Source organism: Thermobia domestica, chromosome 3 (genome assembly GCF_964235325.1).
Source record: "Thermobia domestica chromosome 3, izTheDome1.hap1.1, whole genome shotgun sequence".
NCBI lineage: Eukaryota > Metazoa > Arthropoda > Insecta > Zygentoma > Lepismatidae > Thermobia > Thermobia domestica.
Window position 1 is genome coordinate 147,319,347 of NC_137456.1, and position 24,245 is coordinate 147,343,591.

Here is a 24,245-nt window from a genome sequence, read left to right on the forward strand (position 1 = left end):
TACCTGTTATGTTTGACTTTTTCATTGTGTTCTTCCAGTTTTCTCCTATAAGCACTGTCCAATTGCGAAGCAATATTTACTTTTCCAAAAAGTGTGAATTTTAAAACACTTCTCAAATGTGAAGCCGAAGATTCGTGTTTTTTTACGTTTGAGCATAAATGGTTTAAATCTGTTACGCCTGATTTTGTCCACGACTCTTCACCACCAAACAACAAACACGGAAAGCAAAATAGTGCATTTTTTACTTCGCACCTACACAACCAATCATTACTATTGTATATAACTTTTTTGAACACTCTCCTGAACTGCCTTTTACCTGTTTTTATGCTCTGCACTATATCTAAGTCTGGCATTGGCCTTCCAAGTTCTTTAATCGCAAGTTTCTCCTCAGCCGAGAGCTGGGAAAATGACTTCTTCTGTAAATTATTTACAGAATTCATTGTATAGAATTGATTCAGAACTGTAAATCACTCACAGAATTAGAACACATACACAACGCAATCACTGAAAAACGAAACACACTCGAAAGGTATATGAATCAGGAATGCCACATATACACCCACACACACGTGCATGAAAGAAAAACAACATTCCAAATCATCAGTCTTCGTTGTAAGCACTGCACCATGAATGGAATATAGAACGTTGCTCCCACATGAGACTAAACAATGCTTATTAATGTTATACGTTCTGATAAGCAAACTCTGGACCTGCCAAATGTAGGGTCAGCATGTAACAGGAGCCACAAGGAACGCCAAAACAAACAGCATTGCTAACTAATTCCAAATGCACTGTAGCGTTTTCCATCACAGTTGTATACGGATAGTCGACATTAGTATAAAATACATTTATTTTATGAAAGAATTATGTATATACAAAAATAATATCCACAGAGTGGGACATGTTTTACAATTTTTAACATAAACGTCTGGTGCTATAATGCTTTGGAAGGAAGAAATGTGATCTTTTATTATATTAACCCAGGTTCTAAGGCATAACAGATTTTTTTCTTGATTGGCAATTCTTGTCAGAAGCAAAAGCACGCATGGTTGCTAGTTTAACGAATTTCGTTGTGTTTGGAAATTTAGAAAACATAGTAATTCTTGAAGTATGATTCTTTGAGTTGACTTTAAGTTTAATGTCTCGTTCAGCAGTGAGGCTACATGCCACGTGGACCTACTGATTTACGTGGAATCCGAACCACTTGAGTTCCCACCGGGAATCGAACCCGGGTCCCCCGCGCCAAAGGCGCGTACGCTAACCGCTTAGCCACGAAGGAGCTCAAGTATGATTCTTTATATTGATGTATTAAAATTGTATTTATAAATTACTCTGCTGCTGAACGGGACGTTAAATTCATAATCAACTCAACTCATAAATTATTCTACAAGAATCCTTCATTATCTACATAAGCTAATAATTAATTTGTAAATGCGTGTTTACTTTCATTTGCTTTCTAAGCTACTACGTATTTTTTTTTCTTATTTTATAATTCTGTGATTACTTGTTTTAAAAAGGCATCATTATATTGGTTTGCTTCAGCACAATCCCGTAATTTAAATATATGAAAGGATAAAAATGGATTTCGTTTGTTTCTTGATAGTGTAATAAAATTTAGAAATCTTTCGTAGTGCGAAAAGCATTCTCGTTCACTAAAACCCGTGCCGTGTTGCAGAAGCACTGCAACGACCAGTCCCTTTAACTTCTGAGATAGGGGAAAGGAGACTTAACATTCGCTCCAATTCCCGCGCTGAAGGAATCTGGTCGTTGTATGCTTGCTGCAACGCAATATAAATTAGAGACTCTTGATGGGCTGTTTTCTCGTTTTTGAAAACGGATTAATGGATTTTACATTTACAGAAGTAAAAAGCATATTATTTAAAATATATATGAGAGTAAAATAAAGTAAAATTTTTCATTTTTTACTACTACTGTTAATAATATTTTTTCTTGAAAAACTTTGGTCGTTGCGCAACGCTGCAACACTACCATTAGCCGCCACTGCCTGAGACCATTATGTAAGGAATCATCCCGACATAGGTCTTGTGTGAATGAGGAAAACCTAAAAAATCTAAGTAGGAAAACTGGAATGAAAAAGTTTTTACACTTTTTCGACCGACTGTCCCCATCTGAGTCGAACCCAGGATTGGTCAAATTCTCATTTTGTAAATTGTTCAGTAAAGTTTTTTAAGCATATATCTTTCCATGTACTAATTACGAAAAAATAATTTATACAAGTTGGAAGGAAAGTAACTCCCTATTTTAAAATATGTAAATCTCCGAAATTATTGAAAATACATCCTCACGCTTTTCCTTATATTTGGCCAATTTTCTGTCCTTAACTCTCCCTAAGTTACAACCTATTGTAACTATGCTTCATTTTTATTACATATTTTGTGAAACATAGAGGTTTATATTATGTGATTTTCCCCAACAAGCCAAGAGGAAAGCTAGTTACCTAGATAGTATCTGATGACATCTTAACTTCAAGTTTACCAAGAGCCTGAAACTCACTGCGATGTACTTCTTCCTTGACCTACCACCACAAAAAGAGATATAGTAGGAAAGGCCAGAACGCTTTCCTACTCATTCTGTGGGCCTTAATCGGAGTCAAATTCTTCCAGCGTCCTAAAATGTAATCAATACAGCGGGAATACAAAATAGAGACTGGATCCATTTTCCTAAAAACAGACGTGAATGCAGCCTTGAACATTCGGGTTCCGTAAGCCATAGAATTAGTTACTTAATTATGCACTATTTTAACCTATAGCGTACAGTATACCAAAGACTCAGTTTCAACAGCTAGTTTTCAATATAATTAAGCTCTTTCAGGAAAATATTTTGACTTGAGAAGTTTTCTCGAGGCTAAGTAAGCAACTAAGTGTTTATTTCTTATGGTGTGTAGCACACAAAGATATCGGGAATCAAAGCAAAAAAAAATGAAGTAAGATACAAATGTACGCATGAAAACACGCGTTAACGCGTATTTTATTTTCTGGAAATCTAAAATGAAAAGAAAACGAAAACATTGTGTTTCATACAGGTTTTACTGTTCTTATTATGATTTATATACAAATGCAATTTAAAATAACTTAATTCAGTCTTTCCAGAAATCACACTTTCATTTCTTTTCTTGCAGTTCGCAAATGTAGTATTCATCATCGCCAACACAAAAAATGTCATTTAATTTTCCATGTTCGTCTAAAGATCCACATTTCTCTTTACCTTCATAGTTATTGGGCTCACCTTGAGACCATTCGAGAAATTCTGGTGGAAAAGGTTCATCTGTAAAAAGTCAAAGGTTCTCTTTCAAACTTCGCTTTTAACTTTGAACAAAGAACATTTAAACATCGTTTTATCTTTAACTATATAAAGTTCAGATCTGTATTGATAGTTGACTGACCGAATGACTTTATTTGCTAATTTCTCCAGTAGCGAGATTTAGAAAAAGAATAGGGATTTACAGTTGAAAATAGGATCTGAAATACTGCAGTGAATTAATTACTCACTCACCGAGAACTGAACACTTAACCTTAGCATCAAAGTTCGATATAATTAATTTTAGGCTTTCTACTAACTACAACGTAACCAAGTACAATTTTTAAAATTCTCTTCTATCTTTGTAACTTTAAAATTGTATTTAGAAAAAGCGAATCTATAGTAATACCTATTTAGATTTTTTCCTTTGTTGGAAACCTTTTACATTACAAAATAATTTCTATAATGTATACTAAGAAAAAAAACTTAAGAGTAATATAAAATTCCCTGATTCTCAAAGGTAGTAGGATAGTGGGACGGGATCTACATATTGAGTTTAACTGTGAATAGCCAATAAGTAGCCGTCGATCAGAGCGGTAATGAGGTTAGCGGCTGTGGATGATTCTGGTAGAACTGTGGTACTATACAAATAAAACATGAGCTTACAACCGCATTGTGACTTGACTAGTCTACCATCCTACGTCACCATCCTTTGTGGTTCAACAAAGTGGAGATGTCGCGTCATCATGGGCTACTTGGTGAATGCCGATACTAGTCACATTCAATTCAAGCAATATTCAGACAAAATAATATGAATAAACGTTGTCCTGCGTACACCAGGCCATGTCTGATGCATGTGCTAGACAACAACCTCACATTTTCACTGTAAAACATGATTCATATGAAGAAAGAACATAATAATGTAATATGTAATCACAACTCCGTTTTACACTTTCAAATACCCTCGGACGCTCCCTTGTCGTATCTAGGTCTCTTGATTGCTTCTGATATCAAGTGCCAAACGGCGACATGGTTTCCAACAAACCGCCTTTTCTTCATTTAAGCGAAATTTGAGTACTAACTTCGTAATTTGGATTTCACCAAATGCCATTCTAGGATTTTCTGGCGAATGTTGGAGTTCTAATAAATCTTTGCACATCGAGGTAAATTGGTTACATCTTCTTTAAGCAGTCCTTTTAAATGAATGTGTCATTTTTTTTTTACCAATCCTTGAATCGACGTAAATTCAAAATTTCAAAGTGCAAAAATTATAGAAAAAGCTAGAGAAAATACAAATTTAAAAATTATAAATGTACCAGTGTTGCGTGCTGTTGCGTACCACAATAAAAAGAGTATTATTACTATTACATTAGTATTATTACCATTATTACTACTGCCACCACCACTACTACTTTACTACTACTACTACTACTACTACTACTACTACTACTACTACTACTACTACTACTACTACTACTACTACTACTACTACTACTACTACTACTACTACTATTACTATTACTAATAACAATAATACCTAATAATAGAATTTTTATAAATTGATTGAATTACTTACCAAGCAAACTAACAAATCTTCTCGTACGTGAGAGGTAAGGGAAAAGATCGTTCTCTTTCTCACGAAAGCCAATATGTGCGAAGTGTTTCCTTCTCATTTCCTCCGGGGGAAACATCTGCTTTAACGCCGCTGCTTCGGACAAAGAATTTATTACTGCCAGATAACCACCTGACTCCTCGCAGAACATCTTTGCTTCAATCCACGAACTAGTTTGAGTTGAAAATTTATAATAACCAAGTCCTGGAACATGCTGGTATCCATCTGGGATTGGTGCTGTTGAATAAACAAATATCTTATTGTAATTATTCACTATTTGATAACCTGGAGCTCGTATCCTCTAGGCCCCGTAGTGCTACTCAACCGGGAACACGGGTGCCCCTGGGGTTACGCAAAGATGTTTCTGAGGGTACGTGATCCTAAAATAAGCCTGTTTCCAATATTTATTGAATGATCGTAGTTGGAGAAAATACATGTAGTAAGTTGCAAACTTACTTTTAGTTTTTGAATTTTTAACATTGTCCTGAGTGGGCGAATTATCAGGGTGGATAAGGGGAAAGTCCTCTTTAGTAGAACTGAATGTTTCCCATATGTTTTGAAATTCTCCATATTAATTTTCTTCGGATGTGCACTTTATATCCCTTCAAATAGTCTTTTGATTGTCACACTGATTGTTCCTTTATTGGGTCTCTGTTTGTCTCCCTTTTAAATCAACAGAACATGTGCATTAAATTTAATAAGTTCATTTGCATTTAATATATTTTTAAACAGCTTCAGGTGTACGCTAATGAATAGCAAACTGTGTCTATGGGTAGGCCTACGCGAGAAAAAAAAAAAGTTGAAAAGTACTCTAGGAGAAAGACATGAAGAGCGAGTAAGTTGGAACAACCTACTGATAGAAACAAACTACTGTAATTTATTTAATTAAGAAGAGGCGTTTAATTAAACTGTAGAAAGAAAAAATAACTACTGAGTAAGAACTGGTTTCATTAAAAAGAATCAATGACAAACTGGTAAAAAATAATACTCCACTAAAATGATATGCAGAAATGTTTGTAGATATATTATTATTATTATTATTTTCTGAAAATTTAATGCTGCATCTGAAATCGCAGGAGTCAGACACAAAACACTTATAAACCACGAGTTGAAAGAAGGGGGTAAAGTATTCAGGGGAAGCTAGACAAATTAGATTGGAAACTACGAATCAAAGGAGCATATACGTCATTAGAAAGGAGTCTTAACGTCATTTTTTCCACCGATCTGATATTTCTTAAGTTTTCTTATAGGGTCTATTGTATGCATCAGCTACGAGATATTGTATGTGGGGAATATACAGGCACGTAGCCAGGATTTCCTGAAGGGGAGGTCCGAATTATGAAATACGGTGGTCATCAAACCAGGGACTCGACCATTGAAAACTATTTTACTGGAACATATATTGGTTCGTTTAGCCAGGATTTCGTACCGGGGCGAGGAGGAGGAAGTGACAAGAAATTATGAAGGCCCAGGAGCTCGGTCAGACTAAACTACTTTACTATCAACATATATTGGTTTGTTAGGACAATAAAAAGAGTATATGTTGGTAAGTATTTTAAGAACAAACTATGAAGAAATCTCGAGTAAAATAATAATAATAAAAAACTTATTGAAAAAGATTTTATAATGTATTTACGTTCTTCCTCTGTTTATTCAAATATAACAATTTTCCTTTCATTATGACCTCAACTATTATAAAAAGTACATATTCACTATTATAAAAAGTACATACTTAATAATGTCTTGTAAAATATTTTACAATATCTGCGTTCCTTTCTCTGTTGAATCAAATGTTAACAGAACTTTCTTTAAATATAAATTTTTGTTTTTATTATTCCGTCAACTAGTGTCTGTTCCAAATGACAGGTAAAGGAGCAGTAGAAAATTGTTTTTGAAATATCATGTTTGACACTGCAAGGATGCGATGACGAAAAATTATGATAAAAAATGTCCACGCTGTTACACAATGGCACTATGTTTTCGGAAGCTTGAAATCTTCCTGCCTAGTAGTAGAAATTCTGAGAATTAAGTAACATTTCTAGAAATTTCAAATTCTCTGGCTCTTCCAGGATATTATGCTCGCCTCGCCACCACGTATTGCAAGTAATACAAATCTCCTCATAAGAAAAAGTAACCAAAAGCTTCCTATAGTTTTTTTTAACGCTGATCCTTCTTTTTCTTATTTCATTTTGTTTCGTCCTTCCTTATTTTTTTTCTTTTGTGGTCTCGAAGGGGGGGGGGGGGTCCGGACCCCCTGGACCCCCCCTTGGCTACGTGCCTGGAATATACCCTTTATATACTAATTTTAGCATTATATGTTAATGTAAATATGATTTTTATGTTATTGAATGGTTTAAAATGTCCTTTTGCATGTGTTTATTACGTATATTCCTTTAAAAGAAAAGGAATTTAAGTTTTTGTACCTGACGAAAATGAGTAAGCACTTACATTCATTTTTTCATGTTTTCTAATGAAAGCAATATCATTGACTTTAAAGAAAGTGTGCCTACTTATTCATGTTTTTATTTCTTTTATTACGTAATTTTCTTTTTAGAAAGAGTGTGCTCACTTTTCTTTCTTTATTTTTGCTTAAGTTTTCAAATTCATTTCTTAAATATTGTTTAACTTCTAAATTAGGATTTTAGATCTATAAATAATTGAAATGTGTATTTATTTTTGAAGTGGGTATCTTTTGGTGTTCGGCATCTTTCCCAGGAGACAAAGTTGTGTGTTCGATTGCGAACTGTAAGATCTGAAATCAGAATCCTTAGTATATAACACTTATATAAACATATTAATTGCTAATAACTGTGGGTAATAAATGTTTTTTTTATTTATTATTTTGAAATATATTCAATAATTTTAACTTATGGATATCACAATAATACTAAAATCATTTTGTTGAAATTACTTGCATTAATTTGTTTTATAAGATATTTTGTGTTATAAGAAATATTACCGATTTAAAACTATATCACGTGATTTTATTTAATATTTAAGATTAAGTTATGTGACAGGATGGACATTATTTCACCTATTTTACAACTCGGCTGTAACATTATATAGTCGCTGAGAAGGATGTCACGGCAATAAATATGTCGAAGTTTGTATCATATAATGGAACTTGTTATGTTGAAACACTGTTTTCAGCTAATATCATTAGGATATCATCTGTTGGTTGAATTCAAAACTGTCTTAGCATTTGCAGATATATTCGTATAAAAGTAAAAACGATAAGAGTGAAATAAAAATAAGGATTTAATTGCGTACAAGTACCATCAATGTACACTTTGTGTTGTAAATAGCATTAGGTGGTGTGTACTCGCTATAACAATGAGTTTCTGATATAATAATAATAATAATAATAATAATAATAATAATAATAATAATAATAATAGTGAGAAAAAGAAGAAATACTTAAGTAACATGGAAATAGAAATAATTACTTCAGATTAACCTGGGGTCGCGAAAGGTTTCCGTGGGGATTGCGAAGATAAGTGAAGAAGATAAATATAATTAATATGTAACACCGAAAAATATTTTTAAATATTATTTTGGATTTAGTTTTGATACACATATTTTTATTTTTATACATACTGTTAAGAACAACAAAAAATAGGTATACTAAACAGTTTCACCTGGTGTAGAGTTGTGTAAATATCATTTTAAATGAAAAAGGTGTAATATGGAAATAATGAGAAGTGCACATTGAAGTACCAGAAAAATACAAATGTACAAAATCTGCATATTGAAATGCAATTAAAATTGAAAGCTAATGAGATATCAGTGTTGCGTTTGTTGATAAATAAACAATGGAGAAATTATTCTGTCGGACACAAAAGAGATTGTTTTTGTTTAGAGTCCTTTTCAGAATTGTACATGTATCTGTGTGAGCGAGAAATGAAATGAAATGAAATCTTTGTTTTACGTCCCACGGTTATTCCGGTTAGGCTAAAGGAGACGGTGATTATAAGAAATCAATGAAATGGAGGAATGAGGGAAAGTGGGAGGAACCGGGAGAACCCCGAGAAAACCCATGAGTACGGCATTTGCCCACCACAAAGTCCACACGGCGCAAGCTCTGATCGAATCAGGTACCCGAAGCACCGGAGGTGAACGCTCTACCACTGAGCCACCTCGTCCCCTGTATGTGAGCGAATAGTCTTTTTTCCAGGAAGCTGGCACAATGAAGATAGATTTTTGGTGTGATATTTTATTTGTTTCGTAAATTTTAAATGTCAAAAAGTTGCTTTTAACAGTTTCGGTGATACTGAACACATACACAACAATGTACCAAATTCACAACAATGAGGTAACTCAAACTGGCGGCCTCTCGAAAATCAAACTAATATTTTTTTAACAATTCTCTATGTTTTTTAACCAAAATTAGAAGTCACTTCATATCATTATCATATGACCGAAACTCAACAACTGTCCAGGTTTTTTAACCAAAATTAGAAATCACTTTATATCTTTATCATATGACCGAAAATTAAGGGAGTTATAAAGTTTCAAAATTTTCCAACGGCCTCCATTTTGAAACAATATGCCGGATCGGACTCGATATTTGTAATATGAATGAACTGATCAAATTCGGTTTCAATCCATCCACTTTTAGGAAAGTTAGTGTATGCACTATATACAAGAAATTGATTCTACTGTTATTGAAATAGATGGATATCGTAAAGTCTCCACAGTAAGTATATTTAAAAATTACATATAAGATTGTTGCAATCCAGAAATTATAAGGGGATCGCTGGCAAGAGGATGTGATAAAATAGTGGTCGTGAGAGAAATTAGGTTGAGAACCACTTCTTTAGACAACAGGGACATAAAAAAAGTTGACGGATTCAAGCTGAATGGGTATTTAATCCCGAAATAAATTCAAATAAGTAGAAATCTTATCCATGGAATCTATTTAAGCTCTTTGTTTGATTTTCTCTGATAATCAAGGACACTATATACCGTAGAAGTTCAGTCGAACTTATAAGACTAGAACTGAAGTTGATATAGTGATAGAACTTGACCTGCTAAATAAGTGTGTGAAATATTGAGTATCTTTACGGTTTCGAAGTTGCAGGCAGTCGACATTTTTATCATATTTTCGAAAGCAGAGCCCATAGTTCAAACTCCATCGTTCGAAGTCAAACTTGGCATGGTGGTCAAACTTGATCTACTATAAAACCCCGCGAAATATTAAGTTGAATAAATTTATCGTTCCTTAGTTACAGGCAGACGAATTTTGTGTTATATTTTGAAGATCTAAAACTAATATACACTAACCATCCCGTTTAACCTAATTGACCGAATTCCCGGGATAACCGAATATTAAGAAAAAGAACTTGCCAAAGAGAGTTAAAAATAAAATATACTCTATTCTTTTGTTCACAAATTGAAGTAAATCTCATTGTTTTAGTCTTACCTCTTTAGTTTATCAATACTCAATTCTAATGTTCAGTTTTGAATTGTGTTGGCTACAATGTCTTTCCCCGCTGAAAACATACAGTCAAATATACAAAATTATATATTTTCAAAATAAATAGTTTAAGTCAATTTTCTGAAGGTTGAAGGAAAAGAATTCATCGAGAGCATACGCACAGCGTTTCCAGAGGAATTCCTCATTCACATCGCAGATGTCTAAAGACATTTTGAAAAATCAAATTTAATTCAAATGTACTGGTAGTTGTTGGTGTACCCCCTCACACAATCCTGGATCTGGCCCTGTATATATATGTATATAGATAGATAGATACATTACATACATACATACATACATAGAAAGATAGATAGATACACAACATTTTATTCCGGTTTAATCAAATTTTTGTTTAACCGAAGCACCACCGGCTCCATCAAATTCGGTTAAAAAGGAACTGTATCGTATATGTAAATTACTCGATCGAGCTCACATTAGGCATGGGTTTAGAACCTAAACTGCTACATTTTGTTCTGTAGACTTTTGAGTTATGAAACAGTCAAATTTTGCGTTGTATTCCAAAACAAAAACCATTATATCCAACTCATCAGATGAGGATTAAACTTTGCGCAATAGCAGGTCTAAATCTGCCTTTTAGTGTAACGTTGTGTAAGCTTTGAATTGCTGGGTTAAGCCAATCAGATTTCTAAATAATTCAACATAATACAAACATTATAAATGCCGTTTAAATCTTTGAGTTTTACAAATGCCGTTTAAATATAAATTAATGGCTAGTCTTGAGCAGAAATAAGAAATACCTAATGAAGAGCGACTTTTAAGACTATACGTATTTCACTTGTAATATAATAATGTATTAGGTTTTAAGTATATATATACTTATATATATATATATATATATATATATATATATATATATATATATATATATATATATATATGTATATGTATATGTATAGTGTGTGTATAGCGTGTATAGTGTATAGTGTATATATATGTATAGTGTATATATATATATATACAAAACACTATACATTGTAGAAATCGTTGTGGCGAGGTTTTATACTGACATAAGTCTTTCCTACGTGAGTTGTGGTTAGGTGATTTTTGGCCAGGCAAGAAATTGAGTAAGGCGACATTTTGGCCCGCCAGGTTTTGGTCATGCAGGATTTTTGCCAGTCGGGATTTTGGCTTCAATTTTCAAGTCACAGGGTTTTGTACCCAAACTGGGAACCCTATTTGTGTTGAATATTTTTGTAAATTTACATGTTATTTACCACAGCAATCAATAAAAATAAATAAATAAAACGTAGTCTAACGCCATCAAACTAACGCTACATTCAAGAAAACTTTCATGGAAGTGTTTATAGCTCATTTTATGTATATTCTAGAGAGGTTAGGTACAGCGCATTTGAGTGGCAATAGAATTATCTTTTCAACGGAGTGCAGCATGTAGCATTTCGCAAAGGACTTGTCAAAGAAAGTCCGTTGAACATCATAAACAAGGGATTTCTTTTAATTTTAAGTCTCGATTTTCTTCCATCCATTCACAAATGCGATATGCTGCATCCCTCTGAAAAGGCCACGTCATCACAATTCAAATGTGCTATTCATCATCTTTGCAGAATACTACAGACTGAACCGTAAATAACGTAAAATTAAAATTCGTTAACTATTTGTAGTTCACGAATCACTGAGAATAGAACACACTTCAATAGGAACTTTTTGCTTATTATCTCCTTTCCAATCACCTCTCAAATGGACGTAGTTTATTCCAGAATTTTCTATATAAGAAACTGTAAACGTTACAAACTAAATGTTAGTAAGTTTGTAAGTATACTCCATCACAGTTGATGACTTGGTACATGTGCTCCGAATTCGTATTAACACGCTAAAAGACGGCACGAGCAACTCCGTCGTCACTGATGTTTCGAATAACAGTTTTCAATTTATCAAAGTTAGCGTATCTTGTAGCTTCCTACGGTGTCATTATGCATTCAAATTGCTTGAAACATGTGAACATCTATAAGTAGTGATGGACACTACTTACATACATGCTGACATTTCGGTTTTTTTAATCATTTCCTATTTCTTATTCTATGAAATAAACACTTGCTCGCCTTATGCTCTTAGAATCTAATAAACAAACAAAAATAATTGATGAAAATTTCGTCGTGAGAAAAGGCAGAGCAAAGATAATTAGAGTTATATCTGTTTGAGAATTCTAACAACCGGAAAATATCATCATACATTGATTCCCTTTTATGAATTTTAACCAAAATTCAGTATGACGTCTTTTCTAAAGACACTCATTTATATACTATTTTCTTTGTTCCTCTTCCATATTACACACTAATGCTTTGATTTGCTATTTTCTATAAGGTTTTAATTTCTTTTTAGGGGATATTTTCACACATTTTAATCACTGAATAGATTGTAATGGGTATTAAATATATGGCTAATTTTTGCATTCTTATGCCAACACTTTTCCGAGTACTTACAAACAGTTGTGGTGGTATGTTGCTCATTATTTAACTCTTGTTTAGTTTCAATAGCTGCTTCTATATGCATATGTTTTCCACCGTCTTTTTCCGTTTCTTGGACTTCAATCAACCAGTCGTCTGCTATTTCATTTCCCTGGAAATCAGCTGTTACATTTGTATTCCACTTTCCCTCAATGTTTCTCATACCCATGAGACGGAACTTCAAAGATTCGGATATATGATCAGGTATTTCATCACATACTCTATATTCAAGCGCACCAAGTATCAGGAGAATACTTGCTATGGCTAACATCTTTTAGTAGCTTGATATTCCCACCTGAAACATTATTAACAAAAATTAATATGAAATGGATCATGGAAAGATATAATTACACGACCTAATCTCAGTATGTAAAGATACGTTTAGAAATTATTCGCTATTTTGGAATGAAGATAAATAAAAAAAATGATTATGAAAATATTCTAGGTTTTTATGTGCTTCTATTTTCAGGTATCGTTATAAATAGATTCGTATTATTATTTTTTGAAGAAACACATCTTTCAAGTATTTAGAACTTTTTAATTTTTGCTAACTAATTTGTATTATCTGACAAATATCTCTCTCTACGATTTCTTTTTCGTTATACAAGACGTAACTAATTTGTTGATTTCTGAGTGTACAACAGACTTAGCAGATCTCAAAACTCTCAGTCGTAGAGAAATATTTCAGCGAAGTATCACATTAATAATTTAATACTCATTCTATAAACACTTTGTAAAAGTAATAACTTCTTTAGAACATAAAGGAAATACTATGGAAAATAAATGTAAACTTCTATATTTATTTAATTGTCACAGAACACGTGAGAAAAGCAAAAGAAAACTAGCTATTGTATTTCGCTCAAAGAAATTCAAGATTCCTGTACAAATATAGAAGATTCTATAGATTTTGCGAAATGTTCACGGAAAAAGTAATTTTTCACAGGTGTTACATGAATTCAACAGCCGTATTATTAATGTTTGTGTAAAGAATTGCTCACCTTGAGAAACAGGTATCAGCAGTTCCTTTTGAGAAACTGTTTGCCAGTAAAACCCTAATCTATATCTTAGTCCATTTACACAGTATTTATTATGATTTAATTATGTTACAAGTGCATTTTATTTATTTTTTTCATTGCAAACATAATTAGCCAATATTCAATCTTCTTCGTATCAAGTATTAGCTGAGGAGTGATTCAATCATTTTGTGATAAATATATCTTAAATTACATCTCTTAAAATTCATAAAACTATGAAGGACATTATTAACTCTTCTGCGATGTAAGCACCCTTTGTCTTTAGCAAATGTTCAGCAATCTGGAATATTTCTATAGGTTAATATCGGAATTCTGATATTAAACTATCCGACGCAAGAAACACAAACGACTCCATAAACAACTGTAACGTCAAATATCAAATTTAAAATTCTATTTGCTTCTTCTTATTCTTCTTCCCCTATTAATGTACCTCTTTGTAAACTTTACTGTCACTTTCTAAAGACTAAACAACATCGAATCTTAACTTTTCTCAGTTCAGGAACTAATTACAGCAGATGGATAGTTTTGATTACATTATCAAGACACTAATTCTGATTGTTCTTTCACCGATCAAAGGGAGATATACAGATATTGGTATAAAAAGAAAGTGTAGACCTGAGTGCACCAAGTTGTCTAACCAACACCAACATTCATATGTGCAATATTCAAACAAAACAAGAAGAGACAAAATAAATCTCAACTTCTAATACAAATCTACACTATAGCATGCAAGTTGAATGTTTGTATTTACTAACGTCCAAACATAAACTCTGTAAAATATTTTTCAGAAAAGAATTGAAAACGTTAAAACGTGAAAACATTTCTTCATATTTAAAATTGTTATTGGTTACACTATTAATGCACCAAGGTGCATTATATTGAAATGTTTATATTCTATAAGCCATTAGCTAGATAATTTAGTAACTATTTTTACTTAAATATTAGAAACATTGTTCAAAAATGTAATTGTGTTTTGTTTACTGTTATTTTATTAATTATTTCTTTGATATAATTAAAATTTGATTTATTAAAATAAAGGTAAGATTTTATACGTTCCGTTCTGACTACCGCTTTGATTTGAAAGCTTTCAGCCTATTGTTCCGGCAGATTTTAATCATGACAAGCTTTTAACCTTTCTTCTGTGCCTTATCCTCATTAGCGCATTCTACAATATTATTTTTTTTTTATGAACGTCTTAAAGTTACAGTCGTGTAAGTCGTATTTTCTTTGTTTTACAGAAATTAACACAAGAGTAGTGTAATAAATTCGGGAACAAGACAATGTTCTCTTTACCACTAGAACTTCCACTGTTACTTCTTACCAGTCGAATAAACTCTTGCTTATGTTTCCCGTTAACAGATTGGCATACTTAGATTAGTTTTTTGTTTGTTTCTCTTCTTTTCTTTTTTAAAAAGTACTTACATCCTTGTAATAACATTAATCCGTCCGTATTATATAGTTTTACATTAACAGCTGTATGTGTAATCTTGATTTATAGTCAACTTTAATATTCATAACAATACGCTACTAAACGGCGAAAAGTTCATTAAAAAAATCAACCTAAATTGGTATTAATACTATCCTACTGGTATATTCAACAAAATTGAAATAAAAATTACCTTTATGCTAGAGCTCCTCCGTGGCTAAGCGGTTAGCGTACGTGCCTTTGGCGCGGGAGACCCGGGTTCGATTCCCGGCGGGAGCTCATGTGGTTCGGATTCCACGTTAATCAGTAGGTCCACGTCTCATATAGCCTCGCTGCTGAACGGGACGATAAACTCAACTCAACTCAATTACCTTTATGCTAATTAGGTAATTCCTATAATTTAAGGACTCAAAATAAATTCCGTTCATAGTGAGCCGGACTAAAGAATTTAGATATTTGCCTCCAAAGTATTCCAGTTTAGAATATTAGAAACATTATATCTAAGTAAAATAACAATGCGAAAAGCTAAAAATAATGAGTAATTGTTTTCTTAGTATCGTCTAGATCATGGAACTTAAGAATGCCTGAAATCTGACGTGTGCCTTAACCCCGAATAAAAAAGAAAGAGTTCTTATATTTGTGCAGAGTGCAGTACTTTCAAAAATATTGATTATTGTAATATAAACTTCAAATAAACCTCATTTATTCGCACAATCTTTTATACAAATCAATTTTTCTGGTACTCCTCTGTGTCTTTCCTCAGCAGCAAATTGCACTCTAGACCTTTGAAATTATGTATTTTTATGACTGTAGACTATCCTAAAAACAATGGCGTACACAAGAGAGGGATTTTGGGGCTTAACCCCTTACGTCAGAAAGATACAATGGAAAGGAAAACATTGACTACTGTTCTTGATTTTAATTCCATACAGTGATAAACAATGGGATTCTATAAAGAAAACATATACTATGGTGCATTAAAATGGAATCATTTTGGTGAAAACAATCGACCAAAAAAATATTCTATTATCTATTAAAATAATGCAACTTTGAGGTTAGGGTTATCTTGCCCTGTACTTTTTAGTTATCTTTTACCGATTTAAACCACAGCGAACAGGTATCATCATTGTGTACTCAAGAAGCTATATATTATGTACTATCATTATTTAATAAATTTTGAGTAATTAACACTGTAAAATTGTTTTGTGTGTTTTGTTTACGGTTTATATTAACCTTTTATTTATAATGAATTTCAATTTCAGTCAATAGCCTTATTTTGAAAGGTTGAAGGAGATAAGAAATCTGGTTTCATTAATTTCATTTACATGATTATTACTATATGTTCAACATCGCATTAGTCCACCTCTTCAGTACCTCAATCCATATCTTTTTTAAAAAAAGAAATTGCGTATGTTCTCGCATAAATGTGGTATCATCTGAGAAGAGACTCAAAACACTGTGTTCTACGTAGCAGAAACCAAACCATGAGATACAAATTGAAATTATTTGGAATAACGAATGAAAATTACCGAGTTAAATGGAAAAACAATCTGAATTTTCGTAAAATGAAAAATAGTAAGATTAGAGAGGATAAGAAAAGAAAACAAAATGTTGCACAATATTCTTTCAAGCTGTTAACGAAATTTTGGAGAGATGACTCAATTTAGTTCAGAAAACAGAGGAACAACAAGAAGATTCTAAAACGACAATAAATCTGTTCGTTTTACGTGCTACGCTAACCAAAATGGATGTTTAATGGAACTGGATGAATGTTAAAGAATTGATGATCTGAGAATCCAGGAGGAAACGTAAAAACCTTGAGAAAATACACGAATACAATATTGTCTACCACAAATTTATGTGGTCTGGCAACTGATCAGGGATCTCTCGCTCTAAGGATGAGCACTATACTATTGAACCACCGTATCTCAAAGAAGAACATTCTACTTAGTATACAAAATTATATACAATAATTCTCAGCTATAACTGAAGAATAAATGTGAGTTGTTAATATATTGAAACATTATTATCTGTAGCAACATGGTAAACATAGGTAGTATGTTACATCTACTCACAACCAGAAATTATGTTACCAGAGATGTATCAGAAAAAGGTAAAGATTAACTGTAATAACAAATGATGAAAATACCTTATTGAAGCCTCTGATACTATAATACTATAATTAATACTATAATATTCCGCAGTGATGTTTGCTCCTTGCACAACACAAACTTGTAACGTTTAATGCCAGTCCGGAAGATTGTTACTGAATTTAAAACATAACTTGTCCTTGTTAATATATAGTTCGCTCAATCAATGACGGAATAGTTTAAACTTAAAAATAACAGATGATTTGAAACGCCTTCTGATCCAAGATAAACAAATTCAAAGGAAACCTTCTCCGAACTTCAAAAGGTCATGATGGTAGTTTCTGTGCATTCTCTCTTTTCCACTAAATTTGCATAGATAATGAGCTTCTTAGAATCCGAAGATATTCATTAAAAGATTACTTTTTTTTATCAATGTGTTTACATGCATATCATATATGTCAACTTGACCTTAATATTATTCTTTTTATGATTGCGGAGAATTATAGTAAGTCGTGTATCACATATAATGTTATGCATTAGATGAGACAAACTTCTGAGTGATTGAAGGGAGCTCTCCTAAAATTCAACTCCATCACTCTTTGTGTGTCTGTCTATCCGTCTGCCTGTTCCACGATAACTGTAATAAAATTTATTAGATGTTGATGAAACCAGATATGTGACATCTTACAATATCGTGTATATATATATATATATATATATATATATATATATATATATATATATATATATATATATATATATATATATATATATATATATACTTTCTTCACGGCATCCTGATCATTTCCATTGGTTATGGATAAAATCAGTAAAAGGTAAGTGAATAATGCAATGTAAAGATAACCCAAATTTTAAAGTTTTATTATTTTGATACATAATAAGACAAATTGTGGCAATTACTTTCACCAAAGTGATTCCATTTTAATTTAACATTGTATATATTTTCTTTCTGGAATCTCAATGTTTGTCACTATGTGGCATTAAAATTAAGATTGATGGGTGAATATGCTCTCTTCCATATTTTAAATGAAGTTTTGACAGTTTCCGTAGAAATGCATTACACATTTATATAAGGCGGCATACTTTTTTGTGTGTGTTTCCCAGTCACCATTGAATGCGATTGAAATGAGTGAAAAGCGAAAGATGAATCTCCGCACCATCGCTCTTTTGACCGCATTTGAAGTGTTGCAACGTTTTAACACCCACTGCGTCTGCTGTATCTTCAAAACACTATGATTAATATGAAAGAGATGTCAGGCAACGTAAGTAAAGGAAAGTTAATCTTGGAAACAGATATATCTTTGAAAAATAAAGTAATGCAAATCTGTATTTTTTTTCTTTAATATCTAGTGTGCTCAACTTGTGAAGTATAAATTTGTCTGCTTATGTGAATATCAGCAGTAATTAATTTATAATACTCACCATTGGTAGTACAGGAGTTTTGTTTCACCTTTCTTTCATCATCGTTCACTTTAGTAATCACTTGTTTCCCTTAACCTTGGTTTGAGTGATGTAGAACGTTAAACTGAAGATTTCATTTCAAATGGTGGCATAAGAAAATTAAAATGAGAGGGAAAGGAAAATTCCCCAGAAAAAAAAAAACGAACTCGATTTCGTGCACCGCACTGACGTCGTCTGAAATTAAACCAAGGACACTCGTAACCCGAAGTGAGAACTCTACCACTGAGCCAAGTGCCTCCTCCAATTAAACAACAAGAATAAGAAAGGAGTGTGAAAATATATTGCCCATACAAGACTTTCAATACTACTACTACTACTACTACTACTACTACTACTACTACTAATAATAATAATAATAATAATAATAATAATAATAATAATAATAATAATAATAATAATAATAATAATAATATAGTGACTTCGAACATTGGAGACTTTCAAAAGCGAATTTTAATTTAGTCTAAGTGAAACAAATGTGATTAGAGATGTATTACGTCCTCTTCTTCAGTTTCCACGTCATTGTCGCAACAGTCTACATGAATAATAAGTGTATTGTCATTGGACTGCTGGTAATGTGTAAGATAGCTATTTTTCTTTTCTTTATTATGTAGTCTACACATTTGAGCTTATCAATTCAACACATTCTTGCGCCGTACAAACACTTACACTTAATGAGGGTTTTCATTGTTCTCTCTAACGTCTCTCTTGACTTTTGGCCAGATCATTTCGATCTGGTTAAGGCAGCAATGATAAGGCAAAAATCTTTAAATGGCGTTAGTCGCAAATGATATTGTCTAAATGATATGTTTTATAGATATTTCTCTTTTTAATTTTATCCAGGAAGGCCGCCTCTATCTGGAGAGGGTCAGGTATAATATTATTGTTTACATCCAAGAAATGAACAATGTCTTTTACAATCATTGGCATGGTCAGCATCTTCAGTTTTAGGTGTGAATGATATGCAGCACTGTCTGAAACAACCACATACTTGTCATTTTATTTGCTGCCAAATTAGTCCTAAAGGTGTCTGAGAACCGTAACACGAGTACCACATAATTCATATCGTCGCGTCTATCAGCCATTGCGTCGCTAATCTTTCTCGGTGACAAAAGCTGTTTTTTGCCTACCTGTCATCACTGCCACCATACAATATCGTTATTCTTTGGTCCCTACATAGGAACATTTAGGGTACAAGAGCAACGAGTCATCATCCCAACCCTTCCTTGAAACATTGTGGATATTGTACTAAGTACCATCTAAATATATTACTTTTCCACCCTCACTGCGGAATTGACTTAACTTTCTCAGATATATCAACTCCAAGCAACAATCCTACTTGATTCCATTATCATCCCACAATGGTCTGGTCGGTACAATGTTATGTGTGCAGGGTCACACGCATGGGATTCTACCGTGTCCGGAACCCTCTTCCAAAATTTCCTAAGTGATCATACATTTGTACACTTTCTCAATAAAACTATACTTGTTTAAGAGGGATGTGATTGATGTAGCAAGAAAATTTGATCTTACAATTCATCTGCAGTCCTTCATTCTGAAAACCAATCTAGTTCTATTATTTTCCCGAAAATATAAGTATTTTACAATTACTTGTCGTCTTTTCAGGTGCAGAATAATACCCGTTTAATACTACGTAGAAGTAGTGACTTGTAGTATTGGACAACCCTCCTTCCTTGCCAAAGCTTGGACCAATCCCAACAAAAATTTCTGGGTGCACGCCTGGATGTGTCCATAAGGGAAGTTACATGTTTCACGGAGACAGCCCACAATTTCCTTTAAGCTAGATACCATGCCCTTACTGTTGAATTTATAAATTTCTCGGTGCACAAAATCTGACGTAAAATTATCATTGTTTTATAAAGTATCATAGTATTATTTCAGCAATTCTTTGGTGTTTTGGGGCTGCCTTATCTGCTACTTTTCTTACGGCATTAGTATGAATTTCTAAAATCTTCGCAGTTTCACTACAGGATTCCCTCCTAAATGTGCTTTAAGTCACACACATTTAAAACAGGTTTCTGGGTTGTTTATTAAGAAACTCAGTGTATTTATTTTTGTCTTCTGATGTAGGCGACTTTCCATTACTCGCTCTATTCGGTCTAGCAACACATTCCATTTCATGCTCACTACCTCATATTGTATTGCTGTTAATATTATCACCTTGCTGCACATTATTTCCAAGTTCATCCGCTAAAATTTGCCCCCAGGGCTATACATTTTGCACACTCGAGTACAAACAACAATCTTCTGACCACTAACTTAAAGGACAGCATTTGAAACTGTCCAACGAAAACTCCACATCTAGTTGACAAGTGACTGTTTGAAGTGGAGGTTCTGGTTGGACCGTGAATATTTTCAACAAGTTCCCATTCTGCAGGATCAGACGATGACTTATCTATGGAACCGCCGCTATACGTAGAAGTCGACATTCTTTATACATGAACTGCTCTTTGGTTGAAGAAACTAACTAGATATGTCATATGAGTCCTTCCTACAATCTCTACTGCCGTGGTTCCTTACCTAAGGGTCGTGAAGAATAAGCAAAGGGAGCAGAAGCCACTGACAGAAATAATATTCGTAATTGACAAATATTCGAATATTTTAACAGTGATATTAAATTAAATTCCGTCAAAACACAAAATAATATTGAGTAAGAATTGTGGATTCATTAAAAACAAAGCTGATGAATATAATACGACATGACCCCTTTCCCAATTCAAAAACGAAACCCAAATCCAAGAAGGGGTTTCAAAATGGCCGCCGCTGTCCCCATAGCTCCTATAAGTTGCGCCCCCACCTATAGACACCCCATACCAAAATACATGATTATTCCTCACACCGTTCGACTGTCATAGGTGTGTATCCAGACTTTTGGCTCACCATTCTTGCTTGTTATTCAGACACATATAAGAGATAATATGAAGTAAATGATGAGATGAAGTGGAATGAACAAAACAGAAGGTGGTGTGTTAGTGTAAACAAGGATGTTATCTTCTGCTGTGCGACTACTCGTAGCTGGTGTAAATCATGTTAGTGAAAACGAAGGAGTGCAGTAATAAGATCATGCTCTATAGATGTATGGATGACGACTATAAATTCAACGATGAGGGTTATAGAAATCTATGGCCTGTTCACATTTATGAATTATTAGAAAATGATCGACTGGAGATTCAAAAGTAATATTTTAATGTGCAGTTTCATTCCCGTCTAAAATTGGGCGGACCGTAGAAGGTAAGGTAGTTTTACGATTGCTATTTCCTACCATGAGCACTATCTAACGTATCAAATATCTGATTTTCCACGAAGTTAAAACAAACCAAGAGTTCGTTTGGTAATGGTTGGTTTACTTTGTGTCATCCATACACATTATTTTACTCTTCCTGATTTTCTGCTTAACTCTTTAGCTGTATATCATTAACATTTTATTATGTTTACCTAAAGAATTTAGTAGATAATGAGCGTTAGTTCTCTTCTTTACAAAAGGACATTGGCGAAATCTTTTTTAAAAGAAAAGCGGCGGCTCTTTGTCAATACCAACACTGCTAACGTATTTTTACGTTGTATGTAAATGGATAACGGTGTTATGAGCTCATATTCGTTACATGATACCTTCCACATACGAACTCGTTTGTTTGTGTAACGTATCCCTTTCATCGTTTCTCTTTTTTTTTTAAATGAGGAATCATTTAAATTGGGTGCTGTAGAGTAAGAATAACACATAAGAAATTCATCTACCACAAAACTCATTTAAAAAAACAACAACAATGTAACGACTCCTTTCTCCTCTACGTGTTTCAATTTCCAAACTATACTTTGCATAAGTATCGAAAGTGCTATAGAACGACTTATGTCTGTCTGCCCTATAGACAAATATTAGAGAAAAACCGGTAAGAGGTAACGAGAAGTGTATTTCTGGAAGCAATTCAGCTTTCGAAAAATACCGTAAGTTTACTCGTCCAATAAACCTGCACTCCAAACAGCAGTGGAAGAAACAATGCATTTCAGGTCTCAACGTAAATCGTCATAAAGCGAAAGCGGTAACAGACAGTGATAAGTGTTTTTCTCTTTTTCGGAATAGATTGAGCATCTGAAAATAGACATAGTCCTCTCCTACACCTCTCGACTAAAACCGGTGGTGATGAAAGTTTGTACTGCTTCGGGTTTCATATTGATCTACTTAAAGCAAATAAGTAAGGAATAGTGATAAGCTACATTTTAGCAACAAGGATAGTGATAACCAATTCAGATTCCATAATAGGTTCACCTAGTCTGCTAAGTTCTTATTCACAGTGGAATTGGTAGAAATTAACAATTACCAATTTCAAGGTTGATCGGCATGAAACAAAAGTGGTAACAGTTTGCCACAAGCGGTAACCGGAAGTTTAGAAATTTGCTACTACTTCCGATTGCAATGCTTCTCTTCGCAGGGCAAAATTGGTAAGATATAACCTTTGCTTCTTTTTAATGATTAATTGAGCATCCCAAAATAGGTTCCGTCCACTGCGATGGTCCTCTATTCGAGCAGAAAGAGCCTTCAACATTGATCGTCATAGATCAAAAACAGTAGAAGATAGCAACAATCGGTCTTTTGAAACCAATTCAGCGTAGTAAGAATAAGCTCCAATTTTCAAATTAATTTTCTATTCAAAGCGGAAGTAGTAAAAATTAAAAACTTCCGGTTCCAACGTTGATCGCCAAAGAATAAATACAATAATAGGCAAGAACAAACATTTCTTGAAATCGATTCATAGTTAGAAGAAAATATACTACCTTCAATACATCACTCTACTCAAACCGAAAATATAGAAATTGAATACTACTTCAGATTCCAATGTTGATCTCCATAGACAGAAACGGTAAGATACGAGGTATGATCAAAGATACGGTGAATAAATTTACTAAAATCAAAGTAATAAGCTTACATGCAACTTGATTTTATATTCTTCAAAGTACTGTCCTTGGCTGGTAATGCACTTATTCCTACTTTGAATCCAAGATTGGAAGCATTTCTGGAAGGATTCTTGTGGAAGGGCGTTCAGCTGTTCTGCTGTAGACCACTTAATTTCCAGAATGGTGACATAACGTTTTCTATCGAGCATGGTTTTAATTTTGGGAAGAGTCAGAAGTCGCATCGTGCTAAATCTGTTGAGTAAGGCGGATGCGGATAGACTGAATAACTTTTTCTGGCCAGAAACTCGCGAATCAAAAGCGAGGTGTGAAAAAAACAAAATTTGTACTCACTCGTTTCATTTGCAACGTATCGATTAAAATGCTTTGCACGGACTCGTACAAGATGCTAAGTTCTTCAGTAAACTCTCGAATAGTTATTCACTTGTTTGAACGAACAAAGTGTTTTCCACTTTTTG

The 24,245-nt window shown here is 33.3% G+C and overlaps 1 protein-coding gene and 1 long non-coding RNA gene across 3 annotated transcripts in view; one reads left to right on the top strand and one right to left on the bottom strand.

Annotated features, from left to right (window-relative positions):
* LOC145680799 (uncharacterized) overlaps positions 1-24,245 on the top strand; it is a 241,866-nt gene that overhangs the window by 175,122 nt on the left and 42,499 nt on the right. Inside the window, exon 1 of one of the 2 annotated variants that reach the window (XR_014130680.1) lies at positions 18,160-18,215. The exons of the other annotated variant lie outside the window; for it this stretch is intronic. This is a non-coding gene — a long non-coding RNA (uncharacterized LOC145680799). Of the gene's footprint in view, positions 1-18,159; positions 18,216-24,245 lie in introns of those variants that run through there. 2 annotated transcript variants of the gene reach the window in all.
* Positions 3,029-24,245, bottom strand: part of LOC145681990 (uncharacterized) — a 104,103-nt gene continuing 82,886 nt past the window's right edge. The window contains exons 9-11 of the mRNA XM_081753591.1: positions 12,806-13,104; positions 4,835-5,107; positions 3,029-3,285 (exon numbers count right to left, since the gene is read on the bottom strand). Of these exons, the coding sequence (XP_081609717.1) occupies positions 3,122-3,285; positions 4,835-5,107; positions 12,806-13,104 (736 nt within the window). The 3' untranslated portion in view covers positions 3,029-3,121. The remainder of the gene's footprint in view (positions 3,286-4,834; positions 5,108-12,805; positions 13,105-24,245) is intronic.